The sequence below is a fragment of the Eretmochelys imbricata genome, chromosome 2 (assembly GCF_965152235.1).
Source record: "Eretmochelys imbricata isolate rEreImb1 chromosome 2, rEreImb1.hap1, whole genome shotgun sequence".
Lineage (NCBI taxonomy): Eukaryota > Metazoa > Chordata > Testudines > Cheloniidae > Eretmochelys > Eretmochelys imbricata.
Genome location: NC_135573.1, coordinates 141,754,618 through 141,781,381, shown reverse-complemented (window position 1 = coordinate 141,781,381; position 26,764 = coordinate 141,754,618). Strand labels below are relative to the sequence as shown.

At 42.7% G+C, this 26,764-nt stretch overlaps 1 protein-coding gene across 2 annotated transcripts in view; it reads left to right on the top strand.

The window, feature by feature from the left end:
* Nucleotides 1-26,764, top strand: part of MARCHF6 (membrane associated ring-CH-type finger 6) — a 117,527-nt gene that overhangs the window by 77,008 nt on the left and 13,755 nt on the right. Inside the window, exons 19-23 of one of the 2 annotated variants that reach the window (XM_077810796.1) lie at nucleotides 6,723-6,924; nucleotides 8,612-8,681; nucleotides 9,229-9,318; nucleotides 12,869-13,050; nucleotides 14,571-14,705. In XM_077810796.1, the coding sequence (XP_077666922.1) occupies nucleotides 6,723-6,924; nucleotides 8,612-8,681; nucleotides 9,229-9,318; nucleotides 12,869-13,050; nucleotides 14,571-14,705 (679 nt within the window). The remainder of the gene's footprint in view (nucleotides 1-6,722; nucleotides 6,925-8,611; nucleotides 8,682-9,228; nucleotides 9,319-12,868; nucleotides 13,051-14,570; nucleotides 14,706-26,764) is intronic. The other variant, XM_077810797.1, reaches the window with a different exon arrangement.

The window sequence follows — 26,764 nt, the reverse complement described above, 5'->3', positions numbered from 1 at the left end:
TCCCTGACTTCAAGCATGGGACCGGACCAGAATAGTACATTAAGGGGAGCTCTGGAAGTGCCCCATATCAGGCACTGACGCAAGCTGACAGTGGACAGGCCAATCACATCCTGGCAATAATTGTACAATTTACTTTTATGGCCCTGTTTGGGCCCACCTTCCCAGAGTGGAGCCCTATCATATGTGTCTGGGGAAAAGAAGGTCTCACTCATCATCTGGCATCAATAGCCAGATCCCTGTCACAGGACCGGAGAAGTGTCCTTGTGAGGTAATGGCTCAGGAAACACTCCAATTGCCCTCCCCACCTAATCTTCCTCTTTTCCAGATGAGGCTGTTGCCTCGACCCAACACCAACTATCAATAACTTTAGAGCCTTCCAGACCTGCTCTTGAGGATAGCTTGCTGAAATCTTGGACTTTGAGACGACCATGATCTTAGGTTTGTTCTCTGTTCAGTATCCTCAGTCCCAACTGGGATTGTGCAGATCATTGTATATTGGACCCAACAAAAGGATTGTGGCACACCTCAGCCTTGCTTTCCCCTTCTTCAAACTGAGTATAAAAGTGTTATCAAGTTCCATCCAAAGGCTTTGAACTTTCTTCTAAGCATCAGACACCAGAGTCGCTTGCGGTGTCTGCGGTCCAGCAAAAGACTAGATCCACCACAGATAAGGACACCCCCCTCACTCCCAGGAAACGGAACTACTTTGGCCAAAAGGCTTACTCATCAGCCCTCCCTCCAGTTCCTAACAGGAAGCTACTGGCCCTGTTGGCAAAATAGTTTTCTGATGTGGGCGAGGGTGACCCCATTCCTATCGAGGCTCCTTCAAGATTGTAAGGAAGAGCTGAGACCATCCTATCAAGGAAGGGGCAAGTAGTAATAAGAACAGTGCTGCAAGCCACAGTGGATGAGTCAGATATGACCACTTGATTCATAGCTACAGTAGTCCAAATGCCCTGCTCCTCCTGGTTATAAATGTCTGGGATTCCAAAAGAAGTCCAGGTTATGTGAGAGGACCTACCCTTCAGGGCATGAAGCTCTTTAGCAGTTGGACTGATCAAGCACTCCTTTCTGTCAAAGATTTGAAGGCAATTCTGAGATCTCTAGGGATGTACTACCCCACGCTATACTGCAAGCCCTTCTGGGATCAGCTCCCACAAAGACAAAACACAATCTTATTCCCACAATTGTCAGCCAGAATATTTGCCCAGAAAGAACCCCATTACACCAGTAGGCGCCTGTTGTCGTCCTCCATTGTACACCAAGCCCCCTCTCAGAGTCAGCAGGTTTGACAGGAGTATTCAGAGCTCGGTTGTGTCAAGTCCATACTGCAGCCAACTTTCAGAAATCGCTTTTCCCCCCTTCCATCAGTTGTGGTCAGAGATTAGATGAAGAATTAATGCTCATCATCGTCTATGGCTACCCCATCCAGTTCCTTTCCTTGTTTCCTACCTTGCCCCCTCCTTATTTCAGGGATCTTTTCCCAAGAGCCTGTTACAAAAAATGCCCCACAGCTCAAACCATGTGGCACGGGACAGCCACAAGTCTCTAGCTGCTGCATAGACATACCCTGAGATGATACTAGTACAGACCAAAGAAGTGTTTTTCTTCCACTAGTGATCAATACACAATTGAGTCGAAATTTAATTGAATCATAACAAGACAAGGAAGGCCTGATCCGGCAGACCCCATATGGTCAAACTGTCAAGGATTCCATCCAGACCTGAAGTCGCAGCACCTTATAACCTGGATATTGACTGGTTGAGTGCCGTGGAAAATCAGGAAATCCTGACGTAGAGCAGAATACTGTGCAAGAGAGACTTATTCCTCCAACCCAGAGTGGCCTAAACCCATTGCAAGCCCTGATACTGAAGATTCTGGGCTACTTCCTGCAGTTAAAACATTCTGGACGTTCATTTAGCTCAGTCAGAGTTAATCTAGTGGAAGTCTCTGCATATCATGGACTGATACCTTTGGACTCAGTCTCCTCTCATCCTAATGGTATCCAAATATGTCAAGGGCCTAATGCATGCTTACTCACTGGTCAGAAGACCTGCTCTAGTATGGGACCGCAACATCATCCTTCTAAAGCTTGTGGAGTTCTCCATTCACCAGCTTACTCTCAGAATGGTGATTTTTGGTAGCGATGACCTCGGCCCAGAGAGTGAACGAACTTCAGACAGTCGTGGTGGAACAGCTGTACTTTTGGTTCCATAAAGACACGGTGATACTAAAACCTCATACCAAATTCCCAAGATGATTTCCAAGTCCCATTTAAACCAACCTGTGTTCATCCCAAGACCTCATTCCACATGAGGGGAGAAGAAACTGCACTCTGGGCAAACCTAGAGTTCCATGATATTATGTTCATAGCTGTGGGGACGATAGAGGATTTTCTTCTTTTTGTGGCCACAGTTGGTTGCCTCAAGAGCCAAGCTGTTTCATTTTGAAGATGCAGCTGATACTCCTCATTCCCACCATCCTGAGTCAATATTGTTTGCCAGTCACCTGCAGTGACTAACGCTCAAAGAAGGAGTGGTTACTAACTCTACTATAATTGTGGTTGTTTGAATTGTTATAGTCAGTGTGGATCCCATGACCTATTCTTCATCCCCACTTTTCCAAGTCCTCAGCAGTCACTCATGGGCTTTGAATTGCAAGGGAACTGAGTTGGGATTGCTGCCACTCCCCCTTTTTATGCCTTCACACAGAAGCTCAAGGAGGCTCAGGGCACATGTGTCTCCTCACTGGACTCTGCTATTCGAAAGATTCTGGGCTTGCACACATGATGCATGTGCACCTAAGAATCCATACTGACTACAACATCTCAAAGAACCACAGTTACTGTAGGGTAAGGAACTGTTCTGTTTTAGTAGTTTTTGACTGTTTCATAATTTGACTTAAACAAGTGTACTTGCACTCCCCAAATCCTGTACTGCTCATTAATAATATTTCAAATTTGAAGGTTTTTTCTTGACTGAATTATTCTTAGGGAGGTTTGAGATTGGGATGGAGAGTGAGATCCTTTCTTCCTCTTTGCAATAATCTTTTCAGCTTTTCATGCCTGAAAAACAAATGAGATATTTAGCTCCAACTTAATAGAAAAATTGACCTTCAGATACAGTCAAAACATGGATAACTCATCCCCAAAGATGAATACCAATGGAAAGTAGGTGACGGAGGGAGGTGGAGATGAGAACCAAGTTGGGGGGATAACAATGGGAACTATTATGCATCTTCAACTGTTGCAGTTACCAGTAGAGATGGCTTGAATAAACATTCCTTCAGCCATTTTTAATTAAGCAAGGGTGAAAAAAACTTAATTACCATTTTTAAATCTACGTTCTGATGGAGGAATTGTCTGAAGTTTGGAGCTTTATGTAAGTAGTCCTTTGAGGAGGAGTTCTTGCTAGATTTGGGGGTGGGGAATGAAAAATTGCTTCTGAGCATACGTAATAGGTATTTGATTTTACCAGACCCCCATAAAGTCCTGCCAGTTAATAACATTGCATATCAGAGATGGTGCCCCTCTCTACGCAAGTACACTGGTACTGGGTACTGATGCTCTCAGACTGCTGCGAGGACAATTTTTAGGGGTTTTGTAGATTTTTTTTAAACATTGAGACTTATTAGGGAGAGAAGAAAATGTATACCTGTAGGGAAAACATTTTAGAACCTGTGACTTCTTTTGTTCACAAATTCTAAACTGCTGTTCAAAGGTTAAGAACATAAGAACGGCCATACTGGGTCAGACCAAAGGTCCATCTAGCCCAGTATTCTGTCTTCCGACAGTGGCCAATGCCAGGTGACCCTGGCAAACAGAGGTTAGAGACATCATCCCTGCCTATCCTGGCTAATAGCCATTGATGGACCTATCCTCCATGATCTTACATAATTCTTTTTTGAACCCTGTTATAGTCTTGGCCTTCACAACATCCTCTGGCAAAGAGTTCCATGGACTGACTGTGCATTGTTTGAAAAAATACTTCCTTTTGATTGTTTTAAACCTGCTGCCTATTAATTTCATTTGGTGACCCCTAGTTCTTGTGTTATGAGAAGGAGTAAATAATACTTCCTTATTTACTTTCTCCACACCAATCAGGATTTTATAGACCTCTATCATATCCCCTCTTAGTCGTCTCTTTTTCAAGCTGAAGAGTCCCAATTTTATTAATGTCTCCTCATACAGAAGCTGTTCCATACCCCTAATAATTTTTGTTGCCCTTTCCTGAACCTTTTCCAATTCCAATGTATCTTTTTTGAGATGGGGTGACCACATCTGCATACAGTATTTAAGATGTGGGTGTGGATTTATATAGGGGCAATATGATATTTTCTGTCTTATTATATATCCCTTTTTTAACGATTCCCAACGTTCTGTTTTCTTTTTTGACTGCCCCTGCACATTGAGTGGATGTTTTCAGAGAACAATCCACAATGACTCCAAGATCTCTTTCTTGAGTGGTAACAGGTAATTTAGACCCCATCATTTTATATGTATAGTTGGGATTGTTTTCCAACGTGCATTACTTTGCATTTATCAACATTGAATTTCATCTGCCATTTGGTTGCCCAGTCACAGTTTTGTGAGATCCTTTCGTAACTCTTTGCAGTCTGCCTGGGACTTAACTATCTTGAGAAGTTTTGTATCGTCTGCAAATTTTGCCACCTCACTGTTTACCCCTTTTCCCAGATCCTTTATGAATAAGTTGAATAGGGCTGATCCCAGTACAGACCCCTGGGGAACACAGCTATTCAACTCTCTCCATTCTGAAAACTGATCATTTATTCCTACCCTTTGTTTCCTGTCTTTTAACCCGTTACTAAACCATGAGAGAACCTTTCCTCTTATCCCATGTCTGCTTACTTTGCTTAAGAGCCTTTGGTGAGGGACCTTGTCAAAGGCTTTCTGAAAATCTAAGTACACTTTATCCACTGGATCCCCCTTGTCCACGTGCTTGTTGATCCCCTGTGACATTATCTAATTAAAATATGACCATATAGATCATTGTTGCAACTACTGTTACATAGTTGCAGGAAATCTTGTACAAAATGTGGCATGTGAGATGTCTATGGAAAGGTTATGATTTGCTTAATATGATTATGCTATCTGCATGCATATATCAGTTTTGTATTTGACGTTATGAATATTGGCTCTATACCTGGATTGCAAATGTTTGCTCCTGCAGTAATGCCCACAAGGTAATTAGCCAGGATATCTTGGAGGGACTATTCAAATTAAGTGGCTCATCAAGAAACACTTAACTGACAGTGGACAATGGGAGACACCCATCTACACTGAATGGACTGTCCTGCAAATGTACTGTGTGGAGTATAGGTAATGGCTTCCTTCAATGACTAGGCGAAATGCATGGACATGTGACTTGTCCATGTGACTCCAACCACCATCTTGTTACTGTAATTTTCCACAGTAAGAACAGTGGGATTCCCTCCACATGGCAGAAGATATAAAAGGCCCTGAAAATGCCTCCATTTTGCCTCAATCCTGCTCCAGCCTCTTTCTTGCTCAGGCCTCTGGACTATATAAACTTATACTAATGGAAGTATTTTAAGCAATGGACTGAGGACCTTCCAATGACTTGGAAGCAGCCAGAGACTTAACTTAAGCCAGCAGTTTATTCCATCACTGCTGCAAGCCTGAACCAAGAACGTTGCATTTATTGTATGTATTTGATTCCTTTAACCAATTTTAACTCTCGCCTTTCTTTCTTTCTTTCTTTCTTATAAATAAACTTTTAGATTTTAGATACTAAAGGATTGGTATCAGCGTGATTTTTGGGTAAGATCTTAGTTATATATTGACTTGGGTGTATGAAAGAAGAACCTTTTATTTAATGAGACGGGTTGTGGAGAACCACGCATCTCTAAATCCAGTGTTTTTGGTGGTGAAATAAGAACTGGAATGCCTAAGGAAACTGCTTTTATGGCTTCTTGTTAGCCAGTTTGGTGAAACAGAAGTTTACTTTTGTTGCTGGTTTGGTATATCTTATGGAAGAATAACCACCAGTTTTGGGTTGTTTGCCCTATTTCTCAGCAGTTTGTCCTGAATTTGGCATCCTCAAATTGTGACCCACTGAGGCCCAGTTTCACCCCCCTCAAAGAATTTTAGTAGATTGGTAAGGCGTGATTTCCCTTTACAAAAACAATGTTGCCTCTTCCCCAGTTATTACGCTGAAGATACTTTTCACAATGTGAGTTGATATGTTGTTGTCCTGTTTAATCCAGCCATGTAAGGAACAATCTCCAGCCAACATAATACCAGTAAAAGTGAGAACTCTTACATCAGTGGAGCTGTGCCTGTTTACACCAGCAAAGATTTTGACAAAGTTTTCCTCTTCTGTTCATGACATTTTTGTAACCAATATTGTTTTTAAATAGTCAGATGAATGACTCAGTTGGTTCAGATTGTAGCTGTGCTGCAACGGTTCTTTTAACCTGTACCCAAATTGTTTTTCTTCCAAGATTTGTATGTTCTAACATATCTAAAAAACAACAGGTAGAACACTTACAGAAAAAAGAATGAAACCTGCCAAATGCTGCTTTTTATGTGTTGCTTCATGATATTTCAGTGATCAGTCCTTTTACCTTGTTCATTAAACAAATGCTGATGAATATAGCTCTGTGGTGTGCTTTCTCTAGGTTTTCGTTCATGTAACAAATCCAGAGGAAATTACACAATGATTTCATGCTTTTTGCCACAGGGACCTCCATTCTTACTTACTTGGAGACCAGGAAGAGAATGAGAACAATGCAAACCAGCAACCTAATAACCAGCATGCTCGCAATAACAATGCCATTCCAGTTGTGGGAGAAGGTCTTCATGCAGCCCATCAAGCCATACTTCAGCAAGGAGGACCTGTGGGTTTCCAGCCTTACCATAGGCCTTTAAAATTCCCACTCAGGGTAGGTAGATCTAACCCTTTAAAAAGAGGACCATCTCTTTGCTAGTGCTGTACAAACATAGAATACAGTGGGGTCCTGGTCCATCACTAGGATTCCTAGGAACTACAGTAATATAAACAAAGAAAAGAACATAGGATATCTTTTCAGGAAGATTTGGTGATAGCATCATTTTTGGAAGCTAAATAATTAAGGCCCCATACTTTACTTAGTATCTTGGACTTTGTGTATTATTTTGTTAGCAAATGTCTTCCTACTTTATACTCATGTAGTTGACTTTAATATAACTTTTCTTCAGTTTGAAACATATATAACCAGCCCCTCATGCCCTCTTGCATCCAGTTATTATAGATTCCATACATATTGTGATCCATGATGAAATATGAATGCTCAGCTTTGTTTATCTAGTGTTTTTTAAAAAATTAAAGATAGGAAGAAGAGAGTGTGTGTGCATGTGTATATATATATTTTAAAGGCGGCAAGTAGATAATCAAAAGGACCTCTACTAGTTCTGAGGAATTGTAATAGTGGTGTCTCAACTACTTGTCCAATGTATTTTCTTCCCCTATGGTAATATTTAATGAGATTGTTTTGTCAGCGTTAGACGTTGGAAGTGCAGTGCATGTATTTTAGAAGTCGAATTTTTTACTAATTTACTTGCCTTGACTTTTTGATTATTATTATGAACTTTTACATGCAGTGAATTTGCCTTTCTAGACTAATCTACAGGTCGTCAAAGTTAGCTAGCCTGGTGGTAGCTGAAATTCCAGGTTAAGCAAAAGTCAGTTATGCCCCTGGGAGTAAACCTCTCGTGCAGGTGCTGGTTAGGGATTGGGAGCGTTGAAGGAGTCTAAACTGTTCAGAGCTGCCACTAGAGCGGACCGAACCTATGCCAGCCTCATTTAGTGGTGCCAAGTGTAAAAGAACTTGTCAGGTCCATAGTATGGAGCAGAGATTTTCTGCTGCAGAGCTGAAGATAAGATTGTGTGGGGCTTCTGAGTTTCGCAAGAGTGACCTAAAGAGGTGTCTTGGAGCAGACCACAGAGGTGCAATTAACCCTGGAACTGTGACACCCATGCATTTCAAAGGAGGCACAGGAGCCCTTGCCTCTCAGAATACTGTGTAGGATGGTCTTCTTCTCCTGTCCCCAAATAGTTGTAGCAGATGGAACTTTGTTTATTTTTGTTTTAAAAACAAGAAAAACCTAGAAATGCCCAAACCAAAGCATAGAATATTAGCGTATCGAAGTGAAAGGGTCAAAAGGTGAGAAATTCTGAAGGTTGCCTGTGAATCTTTAGCTCTGCTGCCTTGTGTATTAGCACTATAATATTTTGATGACATAATTAAATACTGTTTTTTCCATAGTACCTCTGCTCATTTTTATGCAGTTTGGTTGGTGAATAAATCAGGGTTTCCAATGGAGCTGGAAACACCCAAATATCTGAGACTGTGTGGACAACAGAATCCTGTTAATAATTGAGGAGCTGAATAATGAGTCAGCAAGTTTGACTGTCTGCTCTCCTATCTGAACTAAAATAACTGGAATAGAAATTTTATGTGTTGCATTTACTATCTAGATTACTGATTTCTAAATGGATGCATATTTTGATACTTTAATGTTTTGCTAACAATCAGTTAAGCAACTTTCAGTTTTTCTGTTAACTGTCTCCCTTTGTATTTTGTCTTTCAGATATTTCTGTTGATTGTTTTCATGTGTATAACATTACTGATTGCCAGTCTTATCTGCCTTACGTTACCAGGTACGTGTTATGCTATGATACTGTGTAAAAACAAACACCCCATACTTGCATTTATGGCAATAGTTGGTTTAAAATTGAAACTGTGCAATCACAGAAAAATGTTGGGAATCTGTTTTTAACCTCTTTGATAGCGTAATAGTCTAAATTCAAAACGACAGATTCATAAATCAGAAATGGTGTCTTTATCCAAATGTCAATACAGTGGAAGGGAGACGGATGACCACTGTAGCATCTTATTGTCACAATTCAAAGCAACTGCACCTATATTCCCCATCCATGGTCCCCTGAGGGAACCCACTTCGGGCTCCTAGCTCTTCAGTTTTTACCTCTCTTGGACAAAGACCTGTGTGTGTGTCCCTCCCAGCCAGGGGCTTTCCAGGTTGCAAAGTTCCCTGCCTAGTCTACAGTGTGATATCTCTGGCAAGCCAGACGGCCTAGAAGGCCAGTGTCTGTGCTGTTTTTTCTCTCTAGAAGCTATGAACATTGTAATTGCTACAATTACAGGTTACCAAACTGCTCTTTCTAAGCAAGCATGTTTCTTCTTAAGGTGAAAGCATTACAGAAAACATTCAAATAATAAAAGAACCTTCATGCATTAGCTTACCAGAGGTCACCTCAACTCCAACCTCTGACTCTGGTAGGTATCAGTCCTACAAAACCCACAGCTGAGTTTTCCCTGTGGTTATAAGTTTATAACTCTCTCAGATTCAAAACCTGAACAACCATGAGTAGTTCAGTCTTTCTTTTTTACAATTTGGGCCTTTGATCTTGGCCTCACGTAACAGGTGATCAGAAGACAATGGTTCACTCTTCAAGGTATAACTTCAAAAGACTGGGTTCTTGCATAACTGAGGGAGGGGAATTTTCATTCATCTTCCCTTATATATTCCCCAGGAAACCCACTTAACGCTTTTTGTTCCAAAAAGTCCATTCTTATCTGGCACATTGTTCAATATAGTCCTCTGAACCCCCAGGTCTCTCATCTGTCATATCTCCCCGTAGAGAAGTTACTTGCAATCCCAGCTCACAGTAATACATAAACCATTCATTTAATACTGTGTACCCCAATGACACTTAAAAGTAATTCAGTAAGGTCTCCCAAAGATGTTTCAGGAAACTGCCACATCTGTCATGCACCAAGATCACCTTCATGACTTTGAGGTCAAGACTGGATTTGAATTATTGAGACTATTATTCATCTGATAGTATTGAAGGAGGGAATGAGACTTAATACTGCACATGGTTTGTATATTAGAGATTGCAGTACTGATACACATTGACTCTGTTTTCATGGACAGAATATTAATCAAATCTTTGTAAACTGTGCATCTTCATTGCATACTTCTGAAATTGTTTGACAGAACAATAGAGATTCTGTTTTTCGTGGTTTATTAATTTCATTTTTTCAGGGCTTATTTCTAGAATTTGAGTTTTATATAATGTCCAAATATCAGAGTTTTTTTATTTTTTATATATATTGTATTGAATAGTATATCTTATATAGTAGTCGCTTTTTAATCTTTCCCTACTGTGTTTTAATGTAGTGCTGTTTGAAACAGTACGTGTTAAAGTGCACTAGGGAACCTCTTGGATCTGCATGGATGCATGCATGCACGTTAGTGCACTTTAGAAATTATACCCCCGCAGTTCACATTATTGCTTTGTGTAGACAAGCCTTTAGATACAAGCCCTCATTTCTAGTGTTTTTCTGTTTTTTATTGGATAAACTCTTGGTTTTTGAGGAGTTTGGGGGTGAATATTATCAGTGTTTATTGGAGCACTTTGTAACTAATTGTTTCACTTGTACTTTCAGTGAGATAAGTGAAGTTTAAACACTGTCAGCTAGGGAATTCTAACCTCTGGCTACTGTGGTTACAGAAGTCCTGGTGGTATTCTTATTAGTTACCAATAGACCAATACACTTTAGTGATTAAATTAATCTTATGAATGATCTTGAGTTGTGTCCTTTTGTGATACTTTGATATTATATGCAGATTATTCATTGTAATTGTATTGTACTGAAAGCTAGTAAACTATTATTTTTAAAGGGGGGGGAATAAGTCTTCCTTTTTTTGTGTGGTAGTGATGGAAACTCTTGTTGATAAATTTTAGGTCTTATGCAGAAAGGGGGGATCATTTCAACGAGGCATCATGTGGGTTGCATGTGTGCAAATGTCACTATGCAGCTTTGTAAACAACATATCTGGCCTGGCCCATGGAAACCATAAATAATTGATCTAGTCTGGTTCTCAGAGAATGATAATTGCAAGATGACTGCTGTGAGGGGAAAAAGGTGTAAGAAAGAATGAGGAAAGAAACAGTTCCCTGGTGTTTCAGTGTAGAATTTTAACTTTGCTTAGTGGTAAAAGGCTGGTGCACCAACCCATTTCATTACTTAACTCCCCTGAAACTGTGATTAGTTATAATAACCTAAACTAAAGCAAAATTAAATTATAAATGCTAGTGTATGGTATATTGTAGCTAAAACAACGTATTGTCATAAATGTACATGATATTTTAAAACAAAGTCTGCACATTGATTTGGCACTGTGTCTTGATACTTTTATGTGTAGTGCCTAGCGCATTTGTGCTGTGATCTCCGTTGGCACACTACCATACTATAAAGTACTGGTATGCACAAAGTGATGCACTTTGCCCTTAAATGGTCAGTCTGCATACAGCCTTGAGATCCTTTTTAAGGCTTGCCTTCACTGGACAATTAGGTCATCTTAGAATATGACCTTGAGGAGTTGTGTAAACTTAGCATGTTAAACATGATTTTGCATTCTGTGTAGACAGGAACAAATAGTGTGTAATATTACATCACATGATCGTGGATAAATCCTACTGAAACCACATTTTTAACCATGACAAGATACATGTTGAACACAACTTGTTCTTGTCTATACTGACTACAAAATCACATTACACACATGAGTTAACACAGCTTTTAACATGGACTAATTATCTAGTGAAGGCAAACCCTTTGAACTCTTTTTAGTGCTGTTAGATGCCCAAATAGGCAGGGTGGCAAACAAATCCAACTGTAACCTGTAACTGGTTACTGACCCATTAAGTGGAGATTGCACCCCGTCCTAGCAGTTGCAGACAGGGCCAGTCTGATCCATGCATTTGTGACTTGCAGTCTTGATTGCTGCATCTGCTAACCAGGAATAAAATGAAGAAAGCACCAGCTGGTACAAAATGCAACAGCCAGTCTGCTTAGCAATAGAAGTTGCTGTGAACATTCCCTCTGACACTCTTCTTTCTGCCTTTACTCTCAATTAAATAGTCCAGTTCATGGTCCTTCTCTTGATATTTTATGCCTTCCATGGGATGGTCCCTTAGCTACATGAGAGAGCGCCTTTCTGCAGCCTCGCCCTCCTACAGTAACTCTGCCCCCCCGGAACATTGAAATTGTCAACCAGTTGGGGAGGCTAGTAAGTTTTTGAAGACGGTATTTTTCACAGGAGATGTATCTAAATTATGTAACTTGTTACCTGTGAGAGATGAGTGAGATAATGACCATGGACCTGGACTTCTTTCAAACTACTCCTATCTTTGACTTAATTTTTTCTCAGTAACTTCACACAGCACACCCAACCTCTCCTAAACATAAGCCAGCAAGCAAATGAAATCTATAAATAAGACAATGGAGCAATTTCTCCTATAGCCTGGTATGGAAGAAAGACAGTTATTGTTTCTATTTTTAAATACTTGGGGTGCTCTCATGGTCCCCACCATCATGGTACTAAGAGTACTTCTGTAGCGAGATTGTAGTATTAATGGAAAATGAGCCAGTTTCAAGCTTACTGTTAGAATGTATCTAAACATTTTTGTTGCACTCTAGACACTTTTGTTTTGTGCTAGATTGAATGCCACAAATGGAATTGAATGCCATAAATTTTGAGAATGAACCATTACTATTTCAGCTTTGTTTTTAAACTTATCCTTGAAATTAAAGTTCGTGAATCTAACTGGATGTTTTGTTTTTTGTCTAGGCTGTGAGATAACAAATCAATTGAAATTTGCAATATTTGTGAACTCAGCACAAGATTTTGAAAACTCATATTTTACATTGGGTTTAAGACTGAGGCAAATTTACACTATAGTTGTCATCCTTCACTGATAGGTAAAATAATCCTGCTACTTAGTCTTAGTATATTTATTAATCTCTACATTTCCAGTATTTGCTGGCCGTTGGTTAATGTCATTTTGGACGGGAGCAGCCAAAATCCATGAACTGTACACAGCTGCTTGTGGTCTTTATGTCTGCTGGCTAACCATTCGGGCGGTGACCGTTCTAGTCGCATGGATGCCGCAGGGTCGCAGAGTGATTTTTCAGAAGGTTAAAGAGTGGTCCCTCATGGTAAGTTCTTGATAGAAGAAAGCTTTTGCTGTATTATCAAACAGCATACTCTGCTTCTTTAATGAGTTATACTTGCTTCCTCCTCTCAAACTCACCTTGTACTGTTTTTTCCTTTTTGATCCCCAGCCTCCTTCCCCTAAAGCTACTCAGTCTGAGTTTGGACTTCTGAACAGTAATCACTGTTCCGATGGAAACCCTATTCAAACAGAATGTTAATGAATCAGTCCTTTGAGCGCCACAGTACTAACTATTTAACTATTACGTTCACATTTAAATGAAACATAGTACAGGATACTATCCAGTGAAAACCTGTATCACATGATCTCAAGAAATATTTGTTTACAGTTGTTTAATTCTATTCTGTAAATAGTAACAGATGAAAATTGTGAAGTGTTCACCTGTTTAGAGACTTAACGGTATTCGTGAAGTGCCAAAAATAAGACTGGAGATGATAGTCAGTTATGGGAAACCATTTTTTTTGTACAGGCATATGTTGTGTAGCTGCACGGTGCACATTTTCAGAAAGCTCTTTCAGATCACCAAATTTGTGGCGTTGTTCAGATGAATACTTTAAAAAAAAAAAACCCACTTCCTCTCCAATTATGATGAGACTATTTTCATAATGGTTCTTATGCTAATAGTGACTTTAGACACTGAGGGAAGCTTTCATCATAATCAAGGCAAGCCCTCACCTGTCTCAATTAGTTTTAGTTATAGAACTTCCATACTCAACCTTGCTATAATTCTGGAATGGTAACATATTTTTTCCCTTTATGGATACGTTTTAAAGATGCATGGGGAATGGGGTAACCTGTGAAAGATCCTCTCAAGGTTACATCTTACTAGATATTTACAGACAATAGCAGTTTTAATAGATGTTTCATGCTGTAACTGTCTCCCTGATCAGCACATTCTTCACTTCATTTGTAGTTCATTTAGTTTGCCAAAGGAAATTGCCAATATCAATACTAAATTATATCCTTGGGTCTGTCCTCTGCACCCTGCACTGACAAAGTTAATTAGATCAGGATGCCTTTGCTTTTATTATATGCAAAAAATTCAAGGACAGAATTGTTAATCAATTTAACAAATACTGCATAACCTGTAAATAACACAAAAAACTCACATCTTGATCATAACTGTGCTGGGGAGGAGAAACACTGAAAGAATTCTTCCTGATTAAGTACTGGTCATTGGGTACTTTCCATACCTACGACAGTCAAATATGAGTATGTGGTTTAAAAAAAAAGACGACATCAAAGAGGATCCTGTTAATTACTTTTTTGGGCTAAAAAGCATTAAAAATACAGATTTTGTAACTACAGGTGTGTATTGTAATTTACAGTTAACAGAACTTAATTTTGCATATATACTAATTCAGTATCAATTTTTTCTGCCTTTTTATTTTTCTCTTAAGAGTAAACATGCAAAGGCTTTAAACTTTGAGAAATTGAGAGGTGCAGCTTTGACTGGAACTAGCCATCTCGCATCATTTATAAATCCAGCTTTTTGTGTTTTAGATAATGAAGACACTGATAGTAGCTGTGCTACTAGCTGGTGTGGTTCCACTTCTGCTTGGTCTTCTGTTTGAACTGGTAATTGTTGCTCCTTTGAGAGTTCCTTTGGATCAGACACCTCTATTCTACCCATGGCAGGTCAGTTAATTGCTGGTTTTGTTTTTAATTGAATTCAGACTTTCAATACTTCCTTGCTTTTACTGGAGTATGAGGTTCTCTAAAGGCTTTTATAAATACAGTATGAGGTATGGTTTCCTATTTGATTAAGTATTAAAGCATTTTTCAGTTTCTGTGCATGTGTAGTGCTTAAAAAAAAAAAAAAGGCAACTTGTGGGTTATGAGGGTTCCTAGCACTGTTAAACCAGAAGGAGGTTGCTTGACTTTTCAGGATCACAGGTTCAGATTTTCACAAGATCTGTTTTACCTCCCATCTTTGACCTATATAACTTAAGTACTGCCCATGTGGTAGACCCTGTGTCCAGGGGGGAGCAGAGAGGAGGCAGAGACTGGGAAAGGCAGAGAAAAAACTTGAAGATATTTATTTTTGGATGTTTTCATGTATTAATCCCTTTCTCTTCTGCACACTGGAAAAGGGGTTAGTGAAAGACTTAAGTTGTTTGTTTAAAGGTTATGCTGTAAAGGGCTTTTCTTCTTCGAGTGATTGCTCATGTGCATTCCAACAGGTGTCTGCGTGCACTGCATGCACGCTCATCGGAAGCTTTTCCCTAGCGGTATCCGTTGGGTCGGCAGTGAAGACCCCTAGAGTGGCGCCCTCATGACGACGTATATATGACCCTGCCAACCCGCTGCCCATTCAGTTCCTTCTTACCGCCCGTGACGGTCGTTGGAACAGCTTAGTGTTTGCTCACAAGTTGCTTAGCCTAGTGGTTTCCTTTGTCTTCAGTGTAGATAGTTATTCAAGTTGTAAATAGTTGTAGTTATTGTTCTCCCCGGCGCTGGGTTATGCCTCGGCTGCAGGGGTTTGAAGCGTGTGAGAGGTGTGGGCTGTGCCCACAAGCAATCCGCACGCCGATTGTCTCAAGTGTCTCTGTGAGGGCCATCAAACAGATAAGTACCCTATTTGCAGGGGCTTTAAACCCAGAACAAAGAAAGAGCGGGACTACCGCCTGAAACTCCTTTTGATGGAGTCGGCCCTTCAGCCACAGATGGAACTGGCACCGGTCTCCTCAGTACGCAGTGCACCAGCCTTGGTGCGGGATGTCCCGGCACCGAGGAAGGACCCGGCACCTCAGAGAAGGTCTTTTAGGCCTCAGCCCCCATCTCGCTTCTACCAAGGACCACCTAGAAGGAGGGGCAGAAACAATAGGAGGCAGCCACAGTCCTCTTCGGGCCAAGGCCAGGGTTTGACTAAACAGCCCCCTGACCCTAAGCCTAACTTTTGAAGTTACGCATGAGGACGGTGCACCAGTCACCTTAACGGATCCTTCCCGTCCCTTTGTGAACCGACTCTCCCGTTTCTACCAGGCTTGGGCTCAGATCACGTCAGATCGCTGGGTCCTCAGCACGGTAGGGGTGGGATATTCTATCCAATTCTGCTCTGTACCGCCCTCCCACCCCCATTCCCCCATCCCTCTTCAGGGACTCTTCTCATGAGCAACTTCTTTTACAGGAGGTTCAGTCGCTCCTAGCGCTAGGCACGATAGAGGAGGTCCCTCAGCAATTCGGGGGGAAGGGGTTCTACTCCTGTTATTTCCTTATCCCCAAGGCCAAGGGGGTGCTTCCGCCTGTCCTGGACCTGCGAGACCTTAACTTATGCATAAAAAAAGTGAAGTTTCGCATGGTCTCTCTGGCCAACATCATTCCCTCAATGGAGCCGGGAGACTGGTACGCCGCCCTCGACATGAAGGACGCATATTTCCATATTTCAATTATCCCTTCCCACAGGCGTTTTATCAGCTTCGTAGTCGGTGGCTATCACCACCAGTTCAGGGCGTTCTGTTCGGCCTTTCCTCTGCCCCTCGGGTATTCACCAAGTGTATGGCGGTTGTAGCAGCGTTCCTCCACAGGTGCCGGGTCCAGGTTTTCCCATACCTAGATGACTGGCTTCTCAAGGCAGAATCCCAAACAAGGGTAGCACAGCACGTGTCCCTGGTCAGGGACGCATTCCTCAGACTGGGCCTTACTTTGAACGAACCCAAGTCTATCCTGACCCCCACTCAAAGGATAGAGTTCGTTGGAGCCCTCCTGAACTGTACGGTCACAAGGGCGTTCCTCCCAGAGCTACGCTTCAGAGCAATCTTGGACATTATTCATACTCTCCTTCATTTCCTAATCACCACAGCCAGAAACTGTATGGGGCTTCTGGGACATATGGCAACCTCCACATACATGGTGCAACATGCCGGGCTCCGCCTTCGACCTCTACAAGCTTGGCTAGCACAGGTGCACAGGCAGGGCAAGGATTCATTGGACTCAATAGTGACCCTCCCCCCGCGAATACTCAGCTCCCTCCACTGGTGGCTCCAACCTCAGATGGTCTGTGCGGGAGTACCTTTCGCAAAGCCCCAACCGACGATTGTCCTGGTTATGGATGCTTCAGCGCTTGGTTGGGGAGCTCATCTGGGCAGTGTCAGAACCCAAGGCCTCTGGTCCCAGGCAGAGCTGTCGCTGCACATCAATGTCCGAGAGTTGAGAGCAGTTCGCCTGGCATGCCAGACATTCCAGAGCCGTCTCCGAGACAGGTGCGTATCAGTCCTCACAGGCAACACCACAGCAATGTTTTATATAAACAAACAGGGTGGTGCTCGCTCCTCTCCCCTCTGTCAGGAACCCTCGCCCTGTGGGATTTTTGCATCACGCACTCCATACACCTGCAGGCGTCATACCTTCCTGGGGTGCAGAACGAGCTGGCAGACTGCCTCAGCCACTCGTTCCAGGGACATGAGTGGTCCCTCAAATCGGATATCACCCACTCAATTTTCCAGAAGTGGGGCTTTCCCCATACAGACCTGTTCTCCATGCGGGGCAACAGGAAGTGCCAGAGGTTCTGCTCCTTCCTGAACTACAGCCCGGGCTCCATTGCGGACTCCTGTCACCTATCTTGGGTGGGGCACCTGATGTATGCGTTTCCACCGTTCCCCCTCACACACAGAGTGCTCCTCAAGGTTCGCCAGGACAGGGCCTCGTAGATTCTGATAGCACCAGCATGGCCCCGCCAGCACTGGTTCACCGTGTTGCTGAACCTTTCAGTGGTCATACCAATAGAGCTGCCCATCCCTAATTTCACAGGACCACGGCCAGCTGCAGCACCCCAACCTGGAGTCCATCCACCTCAAAGCATGGAAACTCCGTGGTTGAACCCTTTGGTACTTCAGTGCTCAAACTCGGTCAGGGAAGTCCTATTGGGAAGCAGAAAACCCTCCACTCAAACCACATACCTGGCCAAGTGGAAGTGTTTCTCCATTTGGTCCCGACAAAGAGGATCTGACCCACAATCAGCCCCAGTTCCCCTTGTCCTAGACTACCTCTTGGACCTCAAGTGCCAAGGGTTGGCGATATCATCCCTAAGGGTACACCTGGCGGCCATTTTGGCCTTCCACCTGGGAATGCTGGGGGGATTAGTATTCAGTAACCCTATGGTGGGCAGGTTCCTTAAGGGCCTTGGCAGACTTTACCTACCTGTACATCGGCCCGTTCCCCCCGGGACCTAAACCTGGTCCTATCCTCTCTCATGAGGCCCCCGTTTGAGCCTATGGCTACCTGCCCTCTCTCCTGTCTGTCCTGGAAGGTGGCCTTCCTAGTAGCTATAACCTCTGCGAGGAGGGGTATCCAAGCTCAGAGCCCTGACCTTCAAACCCCCGTACATAGTGTTTTATAAAGACACGGTGCAGCTTTGCCCCCACCCTGCATTTTTACCCAAAGTGGTCTCCCAGTTTCATGTGAACCAGGACACATTCTTGCCTGTGTTCTGCCCTAAACCCCTTGCCACCAACAGGGAGCACATGTTTCACACCTTAGATGTTAGTCGGGCCTTCGCCTTTTACATTGAACACACAAAGCCATTCCGTAAATCACCACAGCTTTTTGTTGCAATTGCAGAAAGGATGAGGGGGTTTCCTATCTCATCACAGAGAATCTCATCATGGATCACGTCCTGCATCAGGACGTGCTATGACCTGGCTAAAATTCCAGCTCCACCTATTACAGCGCATTCCACCAGAGCACAAGCAACGTCTGCGGCTTTCCTGGCACAGGTCCCTATCCTAGACATCTGCAAGGCAGCAACGTGGACTTCAGTCCACACCTTCTCTTCCCATTACGCAATTACCCAGCAGGCGAGGGATGCTGCTGCGTTTGGTTTGGCAGTCCTCCAGTCGACAGTCAGGTGAATTCCGACCCGTCCTCCGAGGTAACCGCTTGGAAGTCACCTATTGGAATGCACGTGAGCAATCACTCGAAGAAGAAAAAACAGTTACTCACCTCTCGTAACTGTTCTTCGAGATGTGTTGCTCATGTCCATTCCAGGTCCCGCCCGTCTCCCCACTGTCGGAGTCTTCTGGCAAGAAGGAACTGAACGGGCGGCGAGTCGCCCTCATGGCGATGTATATATGACCCTGCCGCCACTCTAGGGGTCTCCACTGCTGACCCTCCAGGTACCGCTAGGGAAAAGCTTCTGGCGATCGTTCATGTGGTGCGTGCACACACCTGTTGGAATGGACATGAGCAACACATCTCGAAGAGCAACAGTTATGAGAGGTGAGTAGCCGTTTTTTATATTTAAGAACACTTCTGTTTAACACTGTTAATCCATGGTGAATTGTATATTAACATGCTGTATTGTAGCAAACATTTCTGAGTTACACAGTATGTAGCCGTTAAGAAAAAATGGCCCACCAAAGGGTTTAGTGGATTTCTGTGGCCTTATGCTAACTTAATGCTGCCCATTCCCCTGGTCTAGGTACTTGAAAATAGTAATGGTCATTCGCCTCCTACCTGTGTAAAATCACATAAGGAGGAACTGTTGACCCAGATTATCCATGTTAACTCTGAATTTCCTTGCTAATTGGATTCAACTAGCAATTTTAAGATGGGCTAGGAAAGGAGGGCAAAGATCCTCTCAGGGGTCGATACAGTAAGTGGAGTTACTATGGGCTGTAAGTGACAACTAGTTGTTTGTTTCATCCAAACTGAACTTTGAATAAGCTTTTTAAATCACAGTATAAGATAGCATGTAAAAGCTGTATCTACCAAGTAACAAAAAGTATTCTGAGATGGTGAATCTCTTACTTCTATGCAAACAAGTTTTTATTTACTTACAATAACTAGGTGTGTAAAACAGTCTCAACGTGAAAGAGACAACTTAATTTACATATTGAATCTCACATAGCATCTTTGTATTTGTCCACCACTGTGGAGTTGTCTTTATAATGTACATTGTTGTTACTAATAACAGTTATACAAGTCTGATTGTGATTATTCATAAAACTATCATTACGTAACAATGGGAATAACAAGAACAAAGAATTTCGAATGAAAAAGATTATCCAGAAACGCTGTCTCAGTTCCAAACAAATATGAACTAGGGAAACGCTCAGAAGTCTGGAATTAAATTTAATAAAATCTTTCATTAATCTTGTTAACAAAGCTTCCTGAAAAGATTGGATTATGGATGCACCATATAGTGACTCCATAGTTAAGATTGCAGTAGAAGTTGACTCTTAAGATCTTAATCTTTCTTCTAGCTGTACTACACAGTGTTTGAAATTTCCTGAAATATGTTTTTTTGTCAGTGATGACCTTTTTTATAAAACTTACATTTTTGTTGTAAAAAGTATCAACGTTGTCAAATTTTCCTTGCAAAAAAGTGCCTCTTTTCTATGTGTGTTTTAAAAAATTACTGAAAACTCTTTTGAGGATTATTGACATTTTTCATTTATCAAAAACAATGTGGTTTTTGTTAAAACGAAAAAGTTTGATAACCATTTTGGGGTATGTGTTTATCAGAGTGTGAGGGCAGGGGGAGTTAAAAACTGATAACACTTCTTAAAATGAAAACAATTTTGAAATTTTTATGAAAATAGGATTTCATTCTTTGACCAGCTCTAGGTATTATAGGTAAATAGGTATTAACAAAAACTGTTTTAAAAAATCTGAATACAAGTTTGCCATTTTATGATCTGTGATGTCTTTGTCGTGATTTGATGAGCGTATGTATTACCTAGGAATTCTAGCTGATATTATGATGTTCCAAAGTTGTTTTGAAAATTGTTGTACCATAAATCCCTCTTTCATTGCTTTCAAGCCTTTAAGCATGTACCTCCCTGTCCCAGACCAGGGACAACAGCTAATTATTAAGAACGATCAGCACCTGAATAGGCATTACAAAAAAGTAACTACATCTTAGGGAAACCAGTTCTTTCCATTCCCCTCAACGGCAGGTTGAGAGAATGGAAATTCCCAAGCCAGGACAAAAAGACAGAGATCACCGACCAAGAGGTTATAAATGGCTGGGGGCCTCAGTGAGAGAGACAAGAAGTTTGGGCAGCAGAGGGTAAGAGGATGGGCCATCCAAGGTCAGAGTAGCCAAGTGGACAGAGAAGGCTCCATGTTTCAGAACTTAAGCATGCACTGTGATAGAAGGACCGTGGACGGCCCAGACAACTCTGACCCTAGCCCAAAGAATGCAGAGAAATGCAGGTAGGGTTTTATTGCGTTCCAGGGTGCAATCCAGACCAGCGAGCGGTTGTGTCACCGCTTGCCCTGCAACCTTGGGTGCCATACCGTGCTTTGCTGTGATCAGCCCAAGTGTTACTAAATGCTTCTGTATCGTTGACATAGGCCCCCGTAAGGTCCTTTAATCCATTTAACACTCAGTTGACCAGCCTCTGAAAAGTGACTCCTGCATTAACTAACCCAAATGGTAACACTTTGAATTCATACAGCCCCGTATCATTAATTAAAGTTGATTTTTTTTCTGTGCATCATCATCTAAAGGAATTTGCCTGTACCCCTTAACTAAATAAAAAGAATTGAGATGTTAAGCTTTGCTTAAAATGTCCAGCATATCATCAGTTTTACGTGTGGGATAAGAATCTGGCACAGTGATAGCACTGAGTTTGCTATTATCAATACAAAACTTTACAGTGCTTTTCTTAAGGACCAACACCACAAGTGACACCCAAGAGCTGGACTCCCATGTCCAGCGTGCTTTGTATTACTATTTGAATTTGCTCTTCTACCTTGCCAGTGGTATGGTAGGCCCTGCTGGGAGATGGCTGTGATCCGTCAATAATGATTTTATGAGTCAGCAACAGAGTTTTCCCTGGCTTCCTAGAAAACACTTGTCTGTGTTCTTGTAGCACAGATAACACTTTTCATAATGGCTTTTCAGCTAGCATTAACTCACTGCAAATATTAATGCATTCCAAAAATGAGTTACTTTGGCATTCAGGTGTGTCTCTCAATTTCCCCTTCTAGCCAGCCATGTTTACCATGGCTTCCGTGCTGTGATAAGCTTTAAGTTTGTTTACATGTACAATGTGGGACAGCATTACCATGAGGCCTATTAAAATATGTATCTTCCTTCACCTCTTCTATCACCTCAAAAGGTCCTTCCCAAGAATTTTGCATTTTTTCACAGGGCTTAATACTAACACCACGTCTTCTATTTCAAAAGATCATTTAGAAGTATGTTGGTCATACCAAGCCTTTTGTTTGGACTGACTATCCCTGAGTTTAGTCTGAACCATATCTGTGTCTTTTAACTCTTTTCTGAACTTTTGTATGTGTTCAGTTACTGGCTGTCCCTCTGCCTCTTCAAAAAACCTCTCCCCATTTCCCCTTACTGGGGCTCCCTCTAAGACATATTCCCTTATTCATTCTAGAGTGCAGTCTGCCATTTGTCCATCTGCAAAATGTTGACAGCTGACAACTGTGACAGCTTCTTCAGTAACAGGGGTTAATTCCTCCCCTTGAGGGCATGTGTCTTTCCTCTGCCATGCAGGAGCTGGCCTTGGCTTGGCCCCTCCTGCACCTGGAAACATGATGATTTCTTCTGCTGCAGTGGAGCTGGAGAGACCTTCCCCTCTCCCCTTAGCAGTTACTGAGTCTTTATAATTTCCTCCTGGAATCCCAGCACAATAATCCCTTTTACTATGGGTTACAATGTTCACAGCCTTAGTCATATGCAAAATATCATTCTTCACAAGTATTTCCATGCAGAGACTATTTTGCACCCCCACTACTAAGTCACTCTTTAAACCTTCCCATTCCAAATGAACTCAAGCCAGAGGCACAAGAATGTTGTGTTTCCCTAGTGCCGGAAGCTCTACTTCCTGGCCAGGCAACAGATCAGTCCTTTGGACCACGCTTTCCCTGACCAGAGAGATCTGGGCACCAGTATGTCTCCACCCTATGCATTCTTTGCCATTCACTTTGGCAACTTTAATAAATTCCAGGTCTACATCTACAGGGTCAGATCTCACAAAATTCATCAGAGGAGCTGCAGGTACCTCTTGGGGTCCTGGGTTAAGGACAGCTGCATTAATCTGGGCTAGACAGGATTTGGTCTTAGTTTCTTTTAATTTAGGGCATTGATTTCTCAGGTGCTCAGTGGAGTTACACTGAAAGCACCTTCTTGGACCATTTTCCTGTCCCAGAGGTCTGTGATGGGGATTTCTAGGAGGGGAATGATTCTGGGGAGGTGAATGCCTGGGCCCCGAACCTCACTATTTCCTACCTGGGGTGGGGTCCCTTTACCCTAGGTTTGTGACCCTCATTCTGTGTCTTGCACTCATTAGACATCTGACCTTGCACAAAGGAATCAGCCAGGGTGGCAATTTCCTGTACAGAATGTAAAGATATATTCCATATTGCATGTCTGACCTTCTCAGAAGAGTTGCTTAGGAAATGGTCTTGAGCAAAGAGATCAAACAGTTAGTCACAGTTCTCAGCTCACTTTCCCTTTACCTGTTTTCTCATTAGATCACACATTTTATAGGCATACTCACTTCACTCATGCCAGCACGTTTCCTGAGTTTCCTAAATTGCAGCCTATACGCTTCTAGAGTAATTTGAAACCTGTGCAAAACAGCTTTTTAAAATTCAGGATATTTCAAAGCCTCTCCAATCAGCATTTCATTAAATATATTTAAAGCTTTACCAGAGAGTTGTGCAATCAGTGTGGGGACTTCCTTGTCTTACGAACCTCACATAGCTATTCAAAAGTGCAAAGATATTCATCAATACAGTCTGTTTCCTTGTATGCTGTGTGCAGCTTATCTCAGCAGAATGCTTCTTGGATGAAGGGAATGCCTGGGGACTGTGGGATCTATCTATGTCTTGCCATCATGTCCAGATTATTCTCTCTCTCCTCCTTTTCTAGGGCTTCTTTGTGTTTCAGTTACATGGCTCGTCACTGTGCATCTTCCTACTGCTGCGTTTCTTCCTCTCCTTGGCTTTCATGTCTGTGTACCACTTTCAGTGTTCATGCTCTGTCTTTTTGTTCTTTCTCTGACCTAGCCAGCTCTAGCTTTATAGTTGCTTCTCTGGTGCTCATGTTTATTCTTTACTATTGTTCTGTTTCTCTTACCCAAAATAAACAGAAAATAAAAAACGGTAACCTCTCTTTATTGTTCCCAGCCGCCACACTGAGACTCACTTAAAACTGTTACACCAGTGCTTAAAGTGTAAATCTCCATTAAAATATGAGTCTCTGTATAAATCCTGTTTCAACTACACCACTGTCACATTCTGGGGTGCAATCCAGACCAGTGAGGGGTCATGTCACCGCTTGCCCTGCAAACTTTGATGCCTCAGAATGTTTTGTTGCTATAGCTCCCAACTTGGGTCGCTCTCAATCAGCCTGCCAGCATGCAGTCACACCCTGAGTATGTATAGCCACAGCACTGGTCCAGTACAGTAACTCCTCACTTAACGTTGTAGTTATGTTCCTGAAAAATGCGACTTTAAGTGAAACGATGTTAAGCGAATCCAATGTCTCCATAAGAATGAATGTAAATAGGAGGGGTTAGGTTCCAGGGAAAATTTTTTTGTCATACTATACAGTACAGTACTATAGTTGGGAGGTGCCCCTGCCTTACGCCACACAGGCACAGCCCACTGGCACTGGAGACAAGGAGGCAGCCAAGGAGGCTGAAGGTGCTGTAAGCTAGGGGAAGCGCGTTGCACAGCAGCGGCGGCAGCTTCCCCTACTCTGCAAGCACCAGGGACGGGGGGGCTCAACCCTTGGCCCGCCCGCTCCACCCCTTCCCCCAGGCCCCCACCCTTAACCCACCTCTTTTTCCCCCCCTCCTCTCCCTTTAGTCCACATGCTGCATCCTCGCTCCTCCTGCAGGCAGGAGTCAGGGGAGGGAAGGGGGAGGCGCACTGCGTCCTCACTCCTCCCCACCCCCCCTTTGCCCGTGGCAGTCAGCTGGCTTGTGGTGTTTACGAGGACTCGGCGCGCAGCCTCCCTCCCTCCTCTTCCTCCTGCCTGCAGCAGTCAGCTGGTTTGCGACATTCAAGAGGCAGGGGAGGGAAGGGGAGCCTGCGTGCCGAGTCCTCGCTCTTCCTTCCTCCCTCCTGAATGCTGCAAGCCAGCTGATTGCCGCAGGCAGGAGGCTGGGGGAAGAGAGGGAAGGCGCTGATCCGCAGGGTCTGCCGGCGGGCGGGAGGCGCTGGGGGGCATAGGGGAGCTGATGGGGGGGGAGGCTGCCAGTTGTGGACAAAGCAGGCAGCCAACCGACATTTTAGCAAAGCATTGCACAACTTTAAATGGAGCATGTTCTGTAATTGAGCAGGGGCGTAAGATCGAAACAATGTTAAGCGAGAGGACGTTAAGTGTGGAATTACTGTAACTCTGATCCCAGCAGCCTGTCAGCAACACTCTGGCTCCCAGCAGCCTTGGTTGTTGACTTACAGGGTGACCCCAACATACTCCTGGTCCTGAATTTTCTCAGAAATGTGTGTTCTGCACTGTCCATCCCTCTCCTGGGTAATACTAGGTTCCTTGACCTAGTAAGGGGTCAATATGCAACGGTTTGCTACTTTAATTGGAGTTTATTCAAACAGTTCAGTTCAACCATAACACTGGATTAGTTTTAAAGAATAATACTAATTTATATAACGACAAAAAGAGATTAGGTGAGTACAAATACAAGGTATTACAAAGTCAGAAATGGTTACAAGAGAACTAAAGATCTAACGCTTCCTAGTAGCTAAAACTTGACAAACTAGTCTTGATTCAAGGTATAATCCTTACCACATGTTCCCAACAACAGTGCTAAAGTCAGGATCTGTCCCCAAACTCCAAAGAGCTGTTCCTTTGTATTCATAGGTATGTGAGAGAAGGAGGGGAGATGTTTTTGCCCCTCACTTTTATAGTCCAGTCCCCCTTTGAAGTGGATTCTTCTGAGGATTACTCCTCAAAGCAAAGTTTATTCAAACAGTAAAGAAGGCCATGCGGAAGTGGCCCCATGCTTTTTCTTCTCCCCTGAATATGCTGAAATACAGATTTGCCTTGTCTGTCTCTTGCTGTCTCAAGAACCCTGTTTACTACTTTTATGTAAATTTTGGTAAACACACATTCCTTTGTATAACATAAACCTGTTTAACCACTCTTGCCTAGTCAGGCTTGTGTGGGTTTGAACATGTGCTACCAACATCATAGAGGGTGAATTCGTAACTTTACATGTAATGTTGCTATGTACATTTCACCATGATATTACTGACTAGTGCATTTTTAGTTTTCAGATGATACCTCACAAGGCATATTTTGTACAAAGATTATTACATAAGTGTGTAGGGTGTGAATACAGGGGTGCATTCGGTCATAGGTTTATTTTTGTATAGATCTGTTTCTTTCTCATGCTGTTAGAGAGCTCTGGTGGTTTAAAATTTTATGCACAGTACACAACACTATGGTGGCACAGCTGATTCAGTGTAAACATTACCTAAGATGACAGGAGAATCTCTTCCATCAGGGTAGGTAATCCACCTCTCTCAGAGGCAGTAGCTAGGTCGACTGAAGAATTCTGGCCTCTGTTTACACCTACCACATGCTCCCTTGAAGAGATAAACTATAAGACACTGTGCGGAGCTCTGGAGGAGGGGGTATTTAAGCTATGGGGGAAGCCTGAGGGGTCAGTACTTGTTCTAGGGTCAAGGCGGGGGGCCTTGTGGTCTAAGCTCTCAGGATGATGTACTAGACAGAGGAGCTGTACCCCGAAAGTATACCT